Source organism: Bidens hawaiensis, unplaced genomic scaffold (assembly GCF_021521415.1).
Source record: "Bidens hawaiensis isolate Kalapana, Puna unplaced genomic scaffold, B.hawaiensis_p1.1 tig00011436_1, whole genome shotgun sequence".
Taxonomy (NCBI): Eukaryota; Viridiplantae; Streptophyta; class Magnoliopsida; order Asterales; family Asteraceae; genus Bidens; species Bidens hawaiensis.
This window is the reverse complement of record NW_027491890.1, coordinates 474,085-494,594: the sequence shown is the minus strand read 5'-3', so window position 1 is coordinate 494,594 and position 20,510 is coordinate 474,085. Positions and strand designations below refer to the sequence as shown.

At 35.0% G+C, this 20,510-nt stretch overlaps 1 protein-coding gene across 1 annotated transcript; it reads right to left on the bottom strand.

Annotated features, from left to right (window-relative positions):
* Nucleotides 1-9,117: 9,117 nt before the first annotated feature.
* Nucleotides 9,118-11,629, bottom strand: LOC143537938 (WRKY transcription factor 72A-like). The gene is made up of 5 exons (XM_077031601.1): nucleotides 11,363-11,629; nucleotides 11,045-11,263; nucleotides 10,614-10,967; nucleotides 10,266-10,379; nucleotides 9,118-10,078 (listed from the first exon to the last, which is right to left on the bottom strand). Exons 1-5 carry the CDS (start codon nucleotides 11,627-11,629, stop codon nucleotides 9,377-9,379), a joined length of 1,656 nt encoding a protein of 551 aa, XP_076887716.1. The 3' UTR covers nucleotides 9,118-9,376.
* Nucleotides 11,630-20,510: the final 8,881 nt, after the last annotated feature.

Here is a 20,510-nt window from a genome sequence, read left to right as displayed (position 1 = left end):
TGTGAGAGAAGAGGAAGGGCCGCTTGTGGCCGGGTGATGTGAAGAAAAGAACTATCGCCTTTGATAGGTGACGACCCTTAAATGTGATTAAAATTTGTGTTAACAGAAGTGTAGTTAAGTATTTTTTTTAATATTTTCACCACTAAATGGCAGCTACATCATTCACTTCGTATAGTCTCATACGTATCTTGGTCTTTTAGTCAACTAAATTGTCATCACTTATCAGTGATATCAACTCTTGATTATTTACATATTTCTGCTTGAATACTACTAATTTTTGGATTCAAAATCACAAAACTAAGAAGCTAATCTTATATTTAGTAAATTTTTTTATTTTCTTCAACGGTTGATAAATCATACCTGTTAAATTCCCATAGTATTTTAGTGTGAGATTGAATCCATATTCCTTACCACAGAGGGGATACCAAAGCCATTTGGTAAATGTTTTGTTTTAAATCGTGTGATCTGTTTGACGCTGTATTGCATTTTCACCCAATGATTTTGTATCTCTTGAATATGACCCTATGTTAAAACAAACAAACAAATATGACCCTACAATCGACATGCTTAATCTTTTGTTTTTCTACTCTATGACTCTATTCACCCCATATATTAAATATGACCCTACCTTTTTAAGCTTTTTGTGTTTCTATCTCTCTTTTCACCCCATATATCAAATGTGACCCTACCTCTAAGCTTTTGTGTTTCTATTTTTTCCTCTTTAAGTTTTTGCGTTTCTATGTCTTTCTTCCATAATATTGAATTGCCTTTTACTCCCTTTTCTCATATATATATTATCATTAGTTATGAGCAGGGATGATGGTAAAGCTTTAACCAAAAGTTTTGTTGAATTAAATTTATTTAATGTGAAAATTTGAAACAAATATTTGAAGGAGCGTTAAACTCTGTAAATTTAGGTTTTGATGTCAAAAACGCAAGTAAAGGACACTTAAGGGATTTAAATTGTCATATGAGAAAAAGTTTAATATATGGATTTATTAATTGATTCATGGTTTCCCAATCACAACATAGAAGAGCGAGTGTCTAGTCCACTATGGAGTTTTAATGTATTGCAAATCTAAAGCATCAAATAAGACACCATAGATAAAGAATTAGTTCATTGTTGACTTGACTCGACGTGTTACCAAGCATCACGAGACAAATCAACTGATTCAACATCTTCAATAATTAGAATCACAATCGTCTAACCCTCAACCCAAGCATTAGTTCTATAATCAATCAGTTTTAGCATAACAAAATTTGTCGACTCAAGCAATCTTTGATGATTTCTTAATCATAATCGTTCAAGCGATAGTTGGCATAATTAAAATAATTCAAGCAATTTATCACGATTTCTCGTAATTATAGTCGTTTGGCAAATTTTGGTATGACATAACTACCATAGTAATATCTTCGCAGTTGTGGCCAAGCATGCCTTCAAGAAACTCAAAAGGAAAAGGAGGTTATTTCACTATCTTATATGGGGTTGATAGATTCTAAAGTCATTTACTATGACATTAAGTGGACCAATAACTAATCTCTTGAATTGTATAGTTGGTTTGTTTAAGTAAGTTGTTAATTTACACTTTCAACCCAAATTATGCTTAATTAGTTCGATTTACAATATATAGAATCTTGTCTACATGAATTATTTGGGGTCATATGAAATGTTGAGATATTGTCAGAAGGGTGAAATGTTCTTAATTTTCTCATTAAGTATTGTTAAGTCTAGAAACAAAGAAGCGAGCTCTTGATCACAAAGGTATGTAAGATAAAAACAGACAATATTGATTACTACAAACATTGGATTTTCCGGACACAACCAATAATAGCTTATAGAACAACACATATATAATAAACATATGGTTCAAACAACATATACCGAACATGTAGTTTTTAATATAAACTAGTTTCAGTTGCAAGAATTTAGACTAGTGTATAGATCATCTAGACATGTTCAGTTATAAGATCATAGAAACAACAATATGACATTTATGTCATCATATACATCTCCAACTTGTTTTTAACAAATCTATTACACTTAAAACCCGCTTAACTTGCACTTGTGAGGATATGAACCCACACAATTTTACTGCAACAAACACTATACCACTAAATCATTACTAGATCGTGAGTTACATCTTCACCTATCAGGTAATCTTAATCTTCTTTTTTGAAGATTTTTTTATAGCTTACAAGAAATCCAATAATAACTAATAAGCAAATAAAAAAAATCCTCGAAAGACCACTGATTTAACATGCAACACCTCCTTGTGCATTTGGAAACAGAAAGTGAGCAACATTTTGGGGAAAAGTACAGATCAGACTTTCTTTAATCATAAAGGTTCATGACATCAAAACACCTAGTCAGCTTCTTTGTTCATTTGATAAAATGCCAATATACTAAGTAGTTTTATAACTTGTTTATGTTATCTTAACGACTAAGGGAGCTTTGAATACCTAGAGCAGACTCATCTTGAGAGCTAAAGAGGCAAGAATAATTCAAAAGAAAAAGTTCATGAAAAGCACTTTTCATATTTTATCTCATTTTTCTCATCAATCTTTACATCTCAGCCAAATTTATATAATGTTTATCCTCCATCCATGTGCGATCATGAAATCTAAGTGAAGGTTTAAGCTTCATGATTAATTAAGGTTTTATCGTTTCAAATTGTGAGGATACAAGTTTTATGATTATAAAGAAAAAAGATTTTGTTAAGAAGCAGTTAAGAGTTCACGTTTTCAAAAAAGAGAACAGTAGTCAAATATGGAATTACTGTGGTTACAATATTTTTTTATGAAGTTAAATTAATTATTCCACCTTAATAATTCCAAATATTAAACAACAATAAATTGGGCCAATAATCTCTAGTCCAAGTGGTTAGGATGAGACACCCAAATACTTCAATCTAATAAGGGGGAGTCTTTGGTTCAAGTCCAACTTGAGACAAAAAAAATTAGAGGGCTCAAGTTGGAACATGAGTTTTCTCACCTATAGGTTGGTATCTTCAAGAGAGTGGAATAGAGATGATCGGATGAGTTAGTGGCCCGTCACTTATAAAAGTTATTAAGCCCAAATAAAATTATATTATATAGCAAAGGCTGTTACAAAGATATTTCTATTGTTGGAAATTTTGTATGCCTAAGTTATTTAGGTTAAGCGGGGCGTTTGGAGATGAGTCGGACCAAATTCACAAAAGTTCAAACCGATTGGCCAAACCGATGTTTCAAGGGTTTTATCTGAACTATAAGACATACCAGAGTGCCATTGTTCTTTGGTTTCCATTACGTGTTTGCATATACCCGTTATTTTTAACCGAATGGTTTTGCCGAATTGATTGCGGCACTTTTTCTGTTTTACCCGATGAATCGGAGGCATTAGCCGAGCGGTGCCCAAGAAACCCTTGCATATATTAACCTATTTGTTTTACACGTAATAACATTCTGCCCTTACAAAGTGCAATTTATCTTAGTCTTTTTTTCTTTCTGCCATTAGATCCTCTCATTCTTCTTCCTCGACTGCCTTTGAATCTTCTGCTCTGATTATCGATTTTGGTTTGGTTTTGGAGTGTATCTGTTACCCTAGAGTTTTATCGATTATTTGGGGTTTTTGCATAAGGAGATGCTCTCACATTGTTCTACTGCACGTATCTTAAAGGTACTTCTGCATCATGCTATTTTGGTAGTTCAATAGTATCAGTAGTTTGTACTATTAAAGCCTTGTTCTTTTGGTGGTTGAAGAGTGTCTACTTATCCACAATTGAGGTTTTGTTGTGAATATATACACCATAGGTATATTCGTTTATCTAGAGACATGTTTGGTATGAACATTGATACTCAGATTCGGTTTGTTTTGGGTCACACTTATCTTTGAAAAGAAGAAAGCTTGATCAGTGTATATAATGTATCTACCAACTTAGCACGTCCAATTGTTATTTTAGGTAAATAACATTTAAACACATTCCAACCAACATACACAAAACACACACTGTAGGTGACTAAGTTACCCTAAGTAATAGTGCTATTAATAATTGATCTTACAGTTTGCAATTTTGACACCAAAAGTCAACTGAGTATTTCATTGTACCATATGAATATCAAATTACATCCCAAGTCATACTTTCACACTATAGCCCTTTATACAGGGACACTTAGATGCAGCAACATAATATTTGCCAACTTGTGGGCCCATTTGTCCATCTTACTATACAAGCTTGCCAATTTGACACTGATGTTCGGACCTAACCAAAGAACTTGAATTTTCCCCAAAGATTGATAAATTTTTGTTGCTCACACGTTGTTCACCAGAAGATGGAAAGATTCAGAGTTGCTCACACGTTGTTTGATGAAAAGACTAAAACAATTTCAGATGAAAATAATTCTGATGAAGTACATTTTGATTAATACAATATTAGAACAAATGGGGTAGTGGTGTATCCAAGTATGCTAAGGCTGGTGACAACCTAAGACATTAATAATTATAAATCATCCTTTAGAAGTACATAGTAACATTGTTGATGCTTTGACCCAAGAACATAGTAGCATTGTCGGGGTACCAAGAAAAAAAAACAAAAATCATAATCTGCAATCGTTTTTCATTTTATTACTAGGGCTTTTATACATAACATAATACACCAAAACCTAATCACAACATTTATAACTAGAATACTAAAAAGAAACCTCACATTGTTGTTAATTAATACGAGCTGACATGTTGCTTGTGTTATTAATCTTTTGTCATCAAAAACTCCTTTTCCATAAGTTTATAAAAATAATTTTTTTTGAAAGGCTACACACACTCATATTCCTACACTGTTCCAAGAAAATATACTCTTATGTTAGGTTTTGAACATTGGTCTTCACTCTCAAAGCAAGAGCCTTTACCACCAAAGCTGAAATGATGTGTATAATCAATAGTGCGAAAAGACTTGAGCATGGCCATCTTGTCGGTAGGTTGTAATTGATGTACAAAATCTAACGCGTCGATACTATATGGACATCTGTAATGTTCGTATAAAACTTCTCTCCTAAACTCACCAAATTACCACAGCCTTCAACTTTCAAGTTCCCTACATCCCCAATAACCCTACTTGCAACTAATTCTGATTCCTACAAGTATCTTATTTCATTAAACCTCCATATAAATAAATCTTCAACTGCCCAAAGATACTCCATAACACCTCTCCATACCACATCATTAAGTCTTGACATAGATATCATTTCCAACTTAATTCATGTTGAAAAAATGACCTTCACAACAACTCGACAAAGTATTCTCGACACAAAAACCATTCCACCATAATTATGCTTCTTGCTAGACACTGATGGCGGAATTGACATTTTTAGGGAGAAGAAAGTCGCCCTAAGTTTTCCACTATGTAGCTTCTGAACACAAAAGGAGTAAAAACATTCTTTCGCGGATTCTTGCAATCACTGGACTTCCAGGAGCAGTTCGACTCCCAATATCATTTGTGACAGATAGCCAATTTATTACCCTCAAGTGATGCTAAAGTATATATAACACGATTCATAACCCAATAACCTGTCAACCAACGCCTCTTTCGCCACTTGCCATCCGACAATACAGGATACATGGACCATAGAGGTTTCCCCTTTCACACCCAAACCAATGGTAGCTTTCTCATCTAATAGATCTTGTAATTTTGGGGTTATATTATCAAATTTGTAACGCATCCTGGTAAAAAAAAATATCGGGTCAACTTTGTTACCTTGATGGTGGTCGCTGAACTCACGATTCGGTTGTTAAATCATCGAGAACATCATCATCTATGTCATAGCCGAATGTTGGAGATTAGGGTTGTATATTGTAATGTTGTATCCGAGGAAAAACACGTACCGCGTGTTCTAGGTTGAGAAAACTTTAACTAGGTTAAATCTTTAAGGTGGGCTGGGCCATACTAATGGAGTCATGAAACGTCTAAGCAAATGGGCTCATAAAAGATTAGCTAACTTGGACTAAAGGAATATAGAATTGTATTTTAAAAAAAAGCCCAAAGAGAATATATCAACTAACTTGGACTAAAAGATTAGTTGAAGACTTCAAAGTCTTCACTCTTCAACTAGCTAAAAAGCCCAAAGAGAATATATCAACAGTTGTCAAACATCCAATGCAACAAACCTTATCAATTAATCAACAAACAATGCAGGAGAGATGACGTATTTTGAAAACGATGACTTTATTGTTTTAGGCAATCGACTCTTCGAATTAAATTATATTGTTTGACTTTTGTTTATGAAAGTTAATTTTAGCACAAAAGAAAAAAAAAGGCAGGTAGATGAAGAATGAATCGATTGAATTTATATATCATAAAACAGGCACAAAAAATATTGGCTGAAATGAAAACTTGTTTATATTTTCCAAGTCACAAAATTACCCGCAATGTGAGATTCAACTTCATAAAATGTACATGTTTTGAATCCATCTTTCTTTCAAAAACTGCTTGTTTTAAATGGACAGTTAATAAAGTAATTTAAAAATCCCAAAATCCCAAGAATAAAAGTTAAGATAAACAAAACACATAAACTATAAAGGTCGATAACTATTATTTTTATTTTACAAGTTATAAAAAAATTAGTAATACGTTTATATTTTAAAATATTTTGTATAACTAATAAAATAAAAATTATAGTTATTGACCAATATAAATATTTTTATATTTTAAAATACTTTTATAGTAAAATATTTTAATATATGAAAATAGTTAGGATTTTATTATAACTAATAAATAAAAAGGCCAGTACGTATAAATATTTTTTATATTTTAAAATACTTTTATAGTGAAATATTTTAAAATATAAAAATATTTAGGATTTTTGTAAAACCAATTAATAAAACAAAAATAGCACTTATCGAGCTTTATAGTTTATGCGCCGTTTTTTTATTTTTATTTTTTATTACAATAACGGCCATTTAAAGAATTTGACTACACTAATGTCTAGTGTATTGTGATATTTTTGGTATACTTTATTTTATTTTATATACTTATGATCTAGTGGTTTAGTGTATACGTGTAACTATTATCAAAGATGGTGCATTTAAATCTTTGTAAGTACTATAAGATTACAGGATTTTAGAAGGAAAAATTCGTTGTTAAAAAAATCAATTTGATGATTAAAGATTATAATAAATTGTAAGAATATTTTTTTTTATTAATTATATATTTTTGAAATTCCTTGGAAATGGAGAAGTCAGCCATGGTTTTCCAAAAGGGCCAATTCTTTCTATCATCTGTATTTTGCGATCTAAGTTTAACATCATTTTATTCTTATTTTTTTACGAATCTATTGTTTAATATTGTAACGAAATAATATTTGTTATGCACCATTCATGCTCTATATTTTATTAGTTCTCTTAAGATTTTTCTTTCATGAATGTAGTATTCCTTAATTAGGAGGGTTAAGATGAATCAATTTACTAGGGCTATGTGTTAATAATAATAAAGTAGCTAAACGAGTTATATTCTTTTTTGATAATTGTATTAAGCGTGCCATCTTTAATCTGTCTAACACGATAAGACCTATTTTGGCAGCCCTACAATTTACATAATTAAATTACCAACTTTTAATTACACTTATTTTGTTCTCTAGTAATTTAATCCTCTATATTATTATTTTAAGAACGTCTTAACCCTTTCACAAACATAAAGCTAGATTAAAAAATTTTGAGATGTGATTCATCGGTTATATGAATGATTCATGATACAGAAAGTTAGATATTCAAGATCAAATGTTATACTTTTAATAAAAACCTAGGAAATAACGAATTTGCTACTATATATGTTTCTCTTGAGAGCCAATAACATTGATCCATTGTTACCTATGCAATGTACAACTTCTTCATCTTAGGTTTCTTTTAGGTTATTAGAACATTGTACAGGTCGGTCCCCTCCAAAAAAACAAATCGTGAACATCATACTGAGTCTAGTTAATATCATCTTTACATCAATCGAGTAAACCTTTATTTACACGAGAACTATGAAATTGTAAACTAGAAGTAGCAGCTAGCTAGCTAGGGTGCACGCTTTTTATCTCTTAGTTGCTCGTTGTGGATGCCAAATACAAGGCGTTATCATGAGGTGGTCGACCCTTATTGCCAGCTACACTATGCCGCGGTGTTAAGGCCCCGACATTACGGGATGTCAGTTGACACATTAACGAGTGTTAAATATATAATAGGTGGGGACCACTCCATTTCAGCCGATCACATTTTTCATTTTTTTTATTTAGTTAAATTATAACACAGTTGTTAAAAGGTAAGCTAGTAAAAATAACTATATATATTGTTTATTGAGATCTCATGATTCATAATAATTTCTTTTTTTATTAATTAATGTTAACGTGTTGATTATATACACATATAATAAGCTTACTAAAAAAAATCAATTTCGGTATGTGCCCAGTACTGGTTACGATAGTAATGCAGTACATGTACTTCATTAATGGCTAGTGAACTTAAAGTAATCTATTATTAGACTAAGGGGTGTGGGGGCTTTAGTGGGGGTTCCAGCAGAGCCAAGAACCAATAATATTATGACGTGTAGCAGAGAGAGAAACTGGATAAGAGGGGTGTTGGAGCCCCTGGCCCCTGGTGTGGGTAGCGCCCATATTAAAGCCCCACATCCTCTCTCTCTTCTCCCGCTACCATGCTCACGGGTGATGTTTGCGCCTCGGTAGCGCCCCCTCTAGCGCCCATTTGGTGTGGTATTAGCGCCTGGGAGCGCGAACGGAGGGGCTCTAGCGCCCCATTTGAAGCACCCCTCAGTCTTAGGTTCTTGATCAGTTTAGCATTGAAGAGCTCACATGCATGGAACCACCCAAACCTTAATAGACAAGACAAATTAAACACTATTTAAAGGAATATATAAATATAGTTTCACAAATTTCCTGTTATTTTTTTTAACCATCCACAAATCCGAACACACGGATACACCGATCAGCAAAAGGCCAACCCGTGTCCACGATCGAAGAACGCGCTGTTGGTCACTCATCCATCACAAGAAACTCACTGTTCAAAAGACCGCTATGATAAAACTCTTGACTCAGTGCGACATGTTGGCACGAACGATAGTCAAACCAACGACATTCCCTAGACAATTTCTGGTTATAGTTATATTTCATATAAAAGAAAGATATTAACATAAGAAAATATGTTTAATAACATGTATATAATATATATTTCTTGTCGAAATTCATTCACTTATCGTTTATCACCTTACTTTTCCCATATAAATTACAAATTCAAACACAACAATTAGTATTAAACAAACTAAAACTTTTGATGATCCGTATCCTGACAAGATTTCTCTAGTCTGGTTGCGCGCATCAATCTTGCAATCGATCATATTACAAAATGACGCTAGCCGCTTCTAGAGAGAGATTCGAGAACCCATGTTTTGCCATCGGAGCTACTACCACCACTCTCTCTATCATCTAGACCACCAACATGAATGTTATTAGTTATTTGACTCTCTTTATTAATAATGGAAGAGATTGCAGCCGCCATGGCAACTCTAAAAGTAGGATGTGAAGCAATAGCACTCATATTCTCAGCCAGAACTGACTTCTTGTTACTGTTATTGTTACTGTTAATATTATTTTGATCCTCAACACCTTCTAGGATCCCATTAATCCCATTTACCTGATTCGATCTTGAAAGATGGCTTTCGTTAGGAAACTTGTTAGTCGACATCCAAGGAAATCCTAATTGAGGTGAGAGGTTTGAATTTTGGAAATGGTGGGGATTTATCATGTTGTTGGTGAGATCAAAGACAATGCCTTTTGAAGGGTCATTAGGATTCATTGTTCTAGCATGTGTTGATGTATATGGAGAAGAATTAGGGTTCATGGTGCCCGAAGAAGTGTAATAATTAATGAAAGGTGACTGGTTCATGGCTCCAAGTTCGGATGGAAGATGATTTTTCGAATCTAGTAGCATGAAAGATCCTGCTGCGGCTGATGTTGTTGAAGCCATTGCGGTGGCTCCTACGGGTAGTGGATGGTTGTGATTCCCCTCATACGTCGTGATTAGTATCGACATGTCCTCTAAACATCTTTGCACCTAAAAGCAAACCATGAGATATTAGCTAGTCTTGAAATACTGCATGTAGTGTTCATTATATCTCACAAGTCACAAATGAAACTAATTTATATTGCAAAACAATAAATAAAATTCCGTTTTAAATTTCGGTTGTGAGAACAAAAGAACGGCGCAAAGATAAAAACACACGAGGGTAGGAGGGACAAACCTGTTTTCTAACAGGACAACCTGGAGCAACTGTACAACGATAGTATGCTCGTGGGCAAGGATTTCCCTTAGCGATCTTTTGTCCATATTTTCTCCATTGACATCCATCATTCATCTATAAAAAATATGGCACTTAGATTGTAAATTCTCAATCTATTAACTGATTATTAACTACTATACCTAAATGGCTAGCTAACTTAACTTTCACTACTAAATTGACTATTCTCTTAAAATTGTTCTATCTTTTAAAAATATATTTTTTGTTTCGTACTTTAACAAGAACAATAGTTTCTTTCTAATGAATATAAAAACTAGACCTATTTACATTCAACAAGTGATTCAAACTTACTGTGGCAGCTTCACTTTTAGCACGTACTGAAACCCTAGCTTTTCGGTTTGGCAATGAGGCGATTTGGTCATTAACAATATTAACAGCTTTAACATTGTCACCACCAAAATTACCCGGATTGAGCAACTCACTTTGTTGCATCGGGGAAAACCTTGTTGCGCTCTCAAGTAAATCCTTTTTATTCCCTTCATGATGATCTTTTGCATGTTGGGATGTTGTGGTATTGCTTTGAATCCTCAACGATAAACCTAAATCCTCGATTTCACTTTCTTGTAATGGCAGAGATCTTGGGCTACTTTTCTTGCTTTCTTGATTTCCGTCGTGTCCATTAAGAGATAGAAACACTTTCGGATCCTGTATATAAGATTATAATACTATATAAGAACATAGCTTTAGGCGGTATTTATCTTGGAGTATTAATATTAACATACCTTGATTTGGTTTGAAGATTGTTGGATGACCGAAAATTTCATTTGTAGATCATAATAATCTTTCATGGTTTGCTCTACTTCTTGTCTTAACACCTTGTTCTCCTCTTTCATCCGATTCATCTCAATCTGTAATATCGACATCTTGCATAAAAATACACAAAGTATTAGTTTTTTATCATCTGGGGTCGGTTTGTATCTTTGTCTCGTCCTGTCTAGTTTCTTAATAATTTTTTTTTATTGAAGTATAAAGAATATGAGAAAGAAAAGATAAGGGTAATTATTTAATTAACGTTTATCTTAGGGTTTGAAAGGTTGTACCTTTTCTTGTTGATCATGATTAAGATCTTGTCTTTCTGGTTTTTCAGTTGGAGTGGTGGTAGTTTGTGCATCATCTTCTGATTCTTGTACTTCATGTTCAGGTGATTTTACTTTTGTGTCACCAACTTCATCATCATGAGTATCATCATCTTCAACATGATGTGATTTTGATGAATCTTTAGCAAGCTCTTGATCTTGAGCATCAAGCTTCAAAGTCAAATCTATTTCCATTTCTGTATTATGATTCTCTCTTTCTTCTCTTGCCATACTTACATCAATGGGAACTATGTTTCTCTCTCTAGAATGCTACTTTTGAGACACCAAAGTCAATTCACCCGTCTAAAGGGAGGTATTCTTAGACACACAAGGACGCATCTAAGTTTTGACTTTCATTAGATCCTCCATATTTTCCCAAACTATATTTAACTTGTTAGTTAATTCTCTTCTAATTATTTTATATTTAAAATGCCTACTCTTCATAGAAAAATAGGCTTAGATTGATTGACATTCAAGGTTGGTTATATTAATTAACTATTATAAGTTGTTGGTTCAGTTATTAATAATACTACTATATGGTTACTTTGGCACGCAATGTCTATAAAAAAATGTGAGTTTATACTTTTAATTTATTTTTGAAACTTTTTATAATAAAAACATTTAAGATTATTTTCAAAAAAAAGAAATTAATACATAAGCCACAAAAATAAGCTCGACAATAAGTTTTAAGTTTTTATAAGCAAATACATTTACTTCATCTTTATGTATTTATAGTTATATCTTTCAATTAAATTACACAACTTTTACCAAACATCTAATTCGCTCCTTTTCTCAACAAATTAAGATATTTTTCTTATTAATTGCACTTTTACTTGTTATTCGATTTAGCGTTAGAAAGAGTGGTTGCTCTCATGTGCGTACGTTGAGTGTACTGTCAATCTTGTATTGTCATGTTATTTATACTTTTAACGTATACTATCCTAAAACACCTTAATTACATGCAACACTTATCTATCTAAATTATATTTCCTTTGTTTAAGTAAACTTAATTTTATATATTAAATAAGTAAATATAGCATTAATAGTTTTCCTATCTCGATATGTGTCACTTGATCTTGGTTTGTTGATTTTAATTTAATCAATTCAAATTGAACGTCATTTAGCTATTAGCCTCTTTTATAATCATATTTCAACTATGACATCAGTTACGTAATTCTTTCCATATGGCCTTCCTTTAAAAAAAAAAAAAAAACACTAAAAAACAAAAGACAAAAACTAGTGGGACTTTTACATCATGCTTATTCTTTTAGTATTGGTTGGAAGCTTTGGTCTCATATTTCACATATTAACCATCTTACCACCCATAAAAATGAGAGTGCCTTTTTACATCATGCTATAATATGTTACTGTTAATTTTGTCATCATTGAATCTCTCACATGTCTTTAATCGTAAACGTTAACTCACTTTTCTTACGTATAACATTGTTATGTAAAGTTATATGTGTTTCTATGTCTAGTGTAGCATCAATACTAGTAAACAACACGATTTAAAGAGATCGATTGTATGTTGTTCACGTTAATTAAATTGTTCACCTAGTCAGATATTCTTATTTCAAGTAATATATACATACATATATATATATATATTATATAAGCATCTAAAGAACCCACATCAATTCAAGCAGTTTGTATGTTCACTAGAGAAAATGTCAAACGTTCCAACCAGCTAAAATGTCATAAGCAAATCTTATAAATTACTAGAATAATTTACTGACCAAGTTACAGTTTTACTTGCGTACACATGTGCGCTAGTATACTTCAACCAAGATCAAGATGAATGGCGGTCAACATCCTTGCTTGTAGTGCAAACGCTTCAAAACGAGAGCTTTCAGTGACTATTGAAACACGTTCGTGCACTTGTGTGGATATGTACAGCGTTGCAAAATTAGATACACTTAACTAGTTAAGAGAAGAAGGTGTGCGGGTGACTGAGTGACTCCGTGACTAGTTTTAGTTTTAATCTTAGTCTTTATTGCGTAAACCACTCGTCGATCATATTTTCAACAATAAAAGTTGTTACAAAGGTATTCGAAAGGAGAAAAATGTAAAACTATGTAGTGTTTGAATTTGATTAAACTCTTAACTATATTATACACGTACGCACCATGAATTCAAATCTTGGTGCCAAGGATAGACACTAAAAACTAAAAAGTCTTACCAAATACTTATTTGTAAAGAAAATATGTTAAAACAATGTCGACATGTGAAAATGTACTAACAACCGAATTGGATAAGATTAAAATATGAATTTAAATACTAAATCTTTGAAGTTATAACGCTAAAACAAATTGTTCTCTCAAAAAAATCTTTAGGTGATTCTATATTTTTTGTCCTAATTTTTTCTATTAACAACTATAATGGGAATCGTTAATTTATAATATATAAAGATATTTTAACATGATTTCTTATAAAACTTGTATTATAAGTAATCAAATTAACATCTATATATGAGTCACTAATGTGTTTCAAAGAAATTAAAGATTGAAAAGGCCATTTTCACATTTGCTTCAACAAGTGATATTAGATTTAAAAAAAAAGAAAAAAGAGGAAGGTGTGACGAACTCCAATTCGGTGGCCTCACTTTGTAGTTTGTAGAGAAGCCAAAAAGAATTAAAGAGCTGCAATAGAATAACTTTAACTCCTATAACTCAGTACCCGGCCACCAACTTCGTTTTAAAGCTCTCACGTGCAATTATACTGCCCACGATTTTTATCCCGATTAAAAAATTAAAATATGAGAAATATAAGATATATTTTTATTTTGTTTCATATATGCTTGTATTAATTTAAGAAGACTCATATTTTGATAATTCAAACTATTAAATATTAATTAGTAGATGGTAGATTATAATTTAAACAGACAATTTTATAATTTACCTTCTTACCTTACTGTTGTCAACATCAGTCCACTCTAGCGTTAAATAAGTGTCATATGGTATGTAACTTTGTAAGTCACACATCAAAGAGGTGTCATTGTTAGTTCAAATGAAAAGGGATGTCTTATTCATACACCCTTTATAGGGTGTATATAGGGTTTAAATGTGTGTTAAAAGGGTATGTGAATAACCAAAAAGGGTGTATGAATAACCATGTGTTAATGGTTGTATTAGATTATGTGTAGTGGATGGTTACAAAATCGGGATGATTTTTTGACACGTGCCCAACAGGGACGATATGTATCCCGTGATGGTGTTGTAGGCCAAAAATTGGCACTTTTTATATTTTATTATTACTTTTTCACAAACACACGCATACACAAGGCGACAAAGATTTGCACCCCCCCCCCCCCACACACACACACTTACTTGTAGGCCATGGGGCGGTGTTCTCGCTCTTGTCGCCCCATATTTGCCATCCACTACATTGTGCCTTAATGGTATAGACTATCATTGTCTAGTGAGTCCAAGTTTGAAATATTAAATTTCAATTTCTTTAATACAAAGTTTATTACTATGTACCTTATAGCGTATGCTTGATATGTTTTTAGTGTCTCAATAACAAAGACAGTTTTTTAAACATTTAAAGGTTATGAATACAAATCCGACAAAGTAAATTTGCCTCTCCAAATTTTATGTTTGATATATTGTTATATAAGCGTTGACCAAAAGTGAGGGAAACAAGTTTTGTGCGAGTGACACCCTCCCATTTTATTTTTATATCTGGAAAACGACTTTTGCACATCTTGATCTCTCACACATTTACCTACATGTATAGATATAAATATAAGTCATTAATTCAGACATACATACATTATATATAAAGATATATATGTGTGTGGTGTGCAAGGAAAGGGTGGTGGAAGGAGTCAGGAATTGAGCAAGCGTCGCCGCAGCAAGCTCTGACGCCATTTATATTAATTGCAAGCAAGCAAATAAATAAATAAAGTGTGATTATATATGTTTGATTAGTTCGATGTGATTTGGGTAGATGTTTATGTGATGCAGCATTGACTAAGGTTTCATACTCTTTGTTTTCTTCGTTTGTTTGATCCCGATGCAACACTTTTTTTTATCTTTATTAGTTAATTAATTATAAAATCGTGTTAATTACTTAATTACATCTTAGATTGATACACCTTCATGACCTTCACCTTCAATCGGGCCGAACTCGATTTCAGGCGGTCGGTTCTTGACAGGATTGTGGGCATGCATAATCTTATTGCTAGAGTTTGCGTAGACGCTTTTTTTATTAAAACATCTTCGAAAAAACAAAATGTATCAGGGGTGTGCAACGCAGACAAAAGAGCCTTTGCAGACATTTTTTTTGAAAAAACAAACAGCACTTAATTTGCTGAGGATTGCATATTTAATGACGTTTAATTTTGATGTTGATACGGACCATGCTCGCACTACACCAGATCCAACCCAACAACATGCTCGGCCCAAACGAGAGATTAACAAGCCGGCCCGTTTCCAAACATGAAGACATCGTTTACTGTTTTATTGTTCTTTAATTAGTTGTTGCCTAGTAGTCTTGCATGATTTCCATGTTCCTAACTTAGTGATTGCATGTTTAGTGGTAGTGGCATAAAATAAGGATCATGGGTGGTTAATCCATTGATCTAGTGCATGTTTAAATTCTGTTTTGCATAACGAAAAATACCGATAAAATTGTCCCAAAGTGTTATCTCTTTTCTTTTTATTGCTTGGAGCCTAATCCCCTCTAAGGATTACCTATCATTGGTGCTTTCATTCTCGTCTCAAGCCTTCATCATGCCGCCACGAAAAGATGTCTCTTCTTCCGATGAGACTTCACCCACAGTTGCCGAACAATTAACTCTCTAATCGATGCCACCACCGCCGTATCTACCAATTCCACCGAAACGGCTAATAATTTAGCCGATCTCATCCGCGTGACCCAAACCCTCACCACCAAAATCGATCAACTAACGGACCACATTACTGCTGGTGACGAATCCCCACCCCAGCACCGCTCCCCTCCCCGCCGCCAACCAAACAACCAGAATCGTCGCTACCCCCGTCAACCAAAAATCACCTTACCCTCATTCGATGGATCAAATTCCCTCGAATGGATCTTTCAAGCGGAAAATTACTTTTCCTACTATCAAACACCAGACGAGGAACGAGTCGAACTCACCGTCTTTTCCTTTGTGGGAGACGCTCTCTCATGGTACAAAAACCAAGACGACAATGATCTTTTGGGTACCTGGAACGAGTTCAAGAGAGAGATGGAAATTCGATTTGGGCCATCATCGTATGAGAATCACGAAGCTACACTCTTTAAAATCAAGCAAACCTCCACAGTTGCGGTATACCAAACCGAGTTCGAGAAGATAAGCAACCGTGTGGTAGGTCTCTCCCAACGGACTCTCAAAAATTGTTTTATTTCTGGCCTTCGTTTGGATATTCAGAATGAATTAGCTATTCTAAAGCCTACCACATTACACGATGCTTATGGTTTTACCCGCTTGGTTGAAGATAAACTAAACCATGCTTACAAATCCAAACCCACTTTTTTCAACAAAATACACCCACTAATATCGCCGTCCCTTCCTCAAACCCTTCAACAATGGCATCATCTTCCAGTAACCCTCATCCTCCACTGCTACCAACACCATCCAAACCACCCACACTTCAATTCACAAAACTGTGTTCGGAGGCCCTCATGCAACGTCGTAAAGATGGATTATGCTTCAAATGTCCAGAAAAATATTTCCCAGGTCATAAGTGCTCCCCACCCCAATTCCTCCTCATTGTCGACAACGACGACCGTGACGACACCGAAACCACCGAAGCAAAGACCGAAACCATGCTGTCCTCCGAGACCATCGTTCCTCAAATGTTGTCCTTGTCCGATGCGGCTTACTTCGGCCTTTCGTCTCCACAAACTCTACGAGCAACCGAGTATATCAAAGGGCAACCGGTAACCATCCTTATCAACTGTGGTAGCACCCATAACATTGTTAAACACCGGATCGCAACCATTCTTCACTTATCCATCGACTCCATTCCCCAATTTGATGTGATGGTCGAAAACGGCGAGTTTATTCAATGCAAGGGATTTGTCCATCGGTTGATTGTCAGTTACAAAAGGCTTCATTCACAATTCCTTTTTACATTTTACCGGTCGAAGGCGCCGATGTTGTCTTAGGAATCACTTGGATGGCATCTCTTGGTCGCCTTTCCGCCGACTTTTTGATACCCGAAATATCTTTTACTAAAGATGGCCAAACACACACAATACGTGGAGAAACCATGGGTCGTTCTTGCTAGCCGAGTTCACTTTCAACACTTATCCATCATAACTCCATTGCCTCTCTCCATACTTTATCGTACATCCCCACACCACCTGTTACAACCAACCATTCCACCCAAACACCATCACCAAACCCAACCATCACCCAGCTCCTACAACAATTTTCAAGACTTTTTGATGAACCACAGTCGTTACCCCCTACCCGAACACATGGCCACCACATTCCCTTGTCCAATAACAACCAGCCCGTTAATGTTAAACCATACCGCTACCCACATTATCAAAAACAAATAATGTCCCAACTCATCACCGAAATGCTCCAAAATGGTATCATTAGACCTAGCCAAAGTCCATTTTCATCATCGGTTTTGCTAGTCAAAAAGAAAGATGGCTCATGGCGTTTTTGTGTCGATTATCGAGCATTGAACGCGGTTACGGTTCGAGACCGTTTTCCTATTCCGACTATTGATGAGTTACTGGATGAACTTCATGGTGCAACAATTTTTTCTAAAATTGATTTACGTTCCGGCTACCATCAAATTCGGGTCTCACATGAAGACATTCACAAAACCGCGTTCCGCACCACCGATGGTCATTACGAATTTCTTGTCATGCCGTTTGGACTCACCAACGCTCCATCGACATTTCAATCGGCCATGAACGATTTGTTTCGTAAGGTACTATGTCAATTTGTCTTAGTTTTCTTTGATGACATTTTGATATATAGTTCCACTGAAGCTGACCATTATGAGCATCTCAAGTTTGTTTTCAATGCCCTTATCAACAACCAGTATCATGCTAAGGCCTCAAAATGTGTTTTTGGTGTTCAAGAGATTTCATTCTTAGGCCACAAAATCTCGAACGTTGGGGTTGCTCCGGAACCGGATAAAATCCAAGCCATCCAACAGTGGCCACCACCATATTCTTTCACTACCTTACGAGCTTTCTTGGGTCTAACCGGCTATTATCGCCGTTTTGTTTCGGGTTACGCTCGACTTGCATCTCCCCTAACCAACCTTTTGAAAGCCAAAGAGTTTGCATGGAATCCCGAAGCCAACCTAGCATTTAACTCTCTCAAGTCCCACATGAAAACACTCATCACTCTAGCCTTACCAAATTTTTCAGAACCCTTTGATGTAACAACAGATGCTTCTGGTTTTGCTATAGGTGCTGTCCTTTCACAAAACAATAAACCAATTTCCTTTTTTAGCAAAACGTTGTGCCCCACAATGCAAGCACAATCAACATACACCAAGGAACTTTATGCCATAACCGAAGCAGTGAAAAAGTGGCGACAATACCTCCTTGGTCGTCGATTCCGAATCTATACCGACCACCACAGCCTAAAACATATCCTCACCCAAACCATCCAAACCTCGGAGCAACAAAAATGGGTCACCAAGTTGATGGGATACGATTTTGAAATTCATTTCAAACCGGGAAAAGAAAATAATGTGGCCGATGCACTTAGCCGAGTCGATATTCCATCGATTTTGGCGTTTTCTTATCCAACGGCTACTTGGCTGAATGAGCTACGCTCGTACTTTGGTAATGATGTTTTGGGTCGGCAATTAATTCAAGATATTCAGGCTAATCCTTCGAGTTTTCCTCATCATCAGTTCCGTGAGGATCTTGTTTATATTCATGGGAAGCTATTGGTGCCACCAATTTCGGATATCCGAAACCATTTGTTACAGGAGTTTCACTCTCCTTTCGTTGGTGGCCATGCCGGTATCAATTCAACCGTCAAACGACTTTCGGGCACTTTCACTTGGTTAGGATTAAAAAAAGATGTCACGGATTTTGTTAAGTCATGTGAGATTTGCCAAAGTATCAAAAATCCTAACCATAAGCCGTATGGTTTGCTTCAGCCATTACCGACACCGGAACATCCGTGGCATGACATATCCATGGATTTCATAACAAGTCTTCCACCATCAAAAGGAAAAACGGCCATATGGGTGATCGTTGATAGTTTGTCTAAGTTTGCCCACTTCATTGCACTTCCAACAGGGTACACTTCTTTTTCTTTAGCTTCTATTTTCATGCGCGAGGTGCACCGTCTTCATGGGTTGCCAAAATCAATTGTCTCGGACCGAGATCACGTATTCATTAGTAGTTTTTGGAAGGAGTTATTTAAGATCATGGGTACTCAGTTACTACATTCCAGTGCATACCATCCAGAAACGGACGATCAGACCGAGGTAGTCAACCGGGGCCTCGAAATGTATCTCCGTGCATTCGTTTTCAATGAACCAAGAAAATGGGAACGATTTTTGTACTTAGCTGAATTTTCGTACAACACAGCTCATCATTCGACTATTCAAATGTCCCCATTTAAAGCTTTATATGGCCGAGATGTTCCTTCGATCCATGACTACATTCCGGGTGAAACAAAAACTGCATCGATTGAGAATTCTCTTTTGGAGCATCAGTGCATAATCGACCAATTAAAGGTTTCCATTGAAGTTGCTAAGAAAAAAATGATCAAGTATGCAAACAAGAAAAGAGCAGACAAAGAGTCCCAAGTTGGTGATTATGTGTATTTAAGGCTACAAAGTTATCGTCAATCGTCGGTGGCAACTCGTTCGAATCATAAACTTTCACGTCGTTTTTATGGTCCGTATAAGATCCTAAAGCGCATTGGTAAGGTGGCGTACAAATTGGAATTACCACCGGAGTCTCGCATTCACCCGGTGTTTCATGTCTCTTTGTTAAAGCAATGCCATGGAAACAATTTAAGCAACAAAGGGAGTCTTGAAAAATTCGGATATGAAATTGAAATTAGTTCCCTGCCAGAAACTATATTGGATGTTCGTTTGGATGCTTATGGAAAAACTCAGCTGCTGATTAAATGGGAGAAAAAGCCACTCGA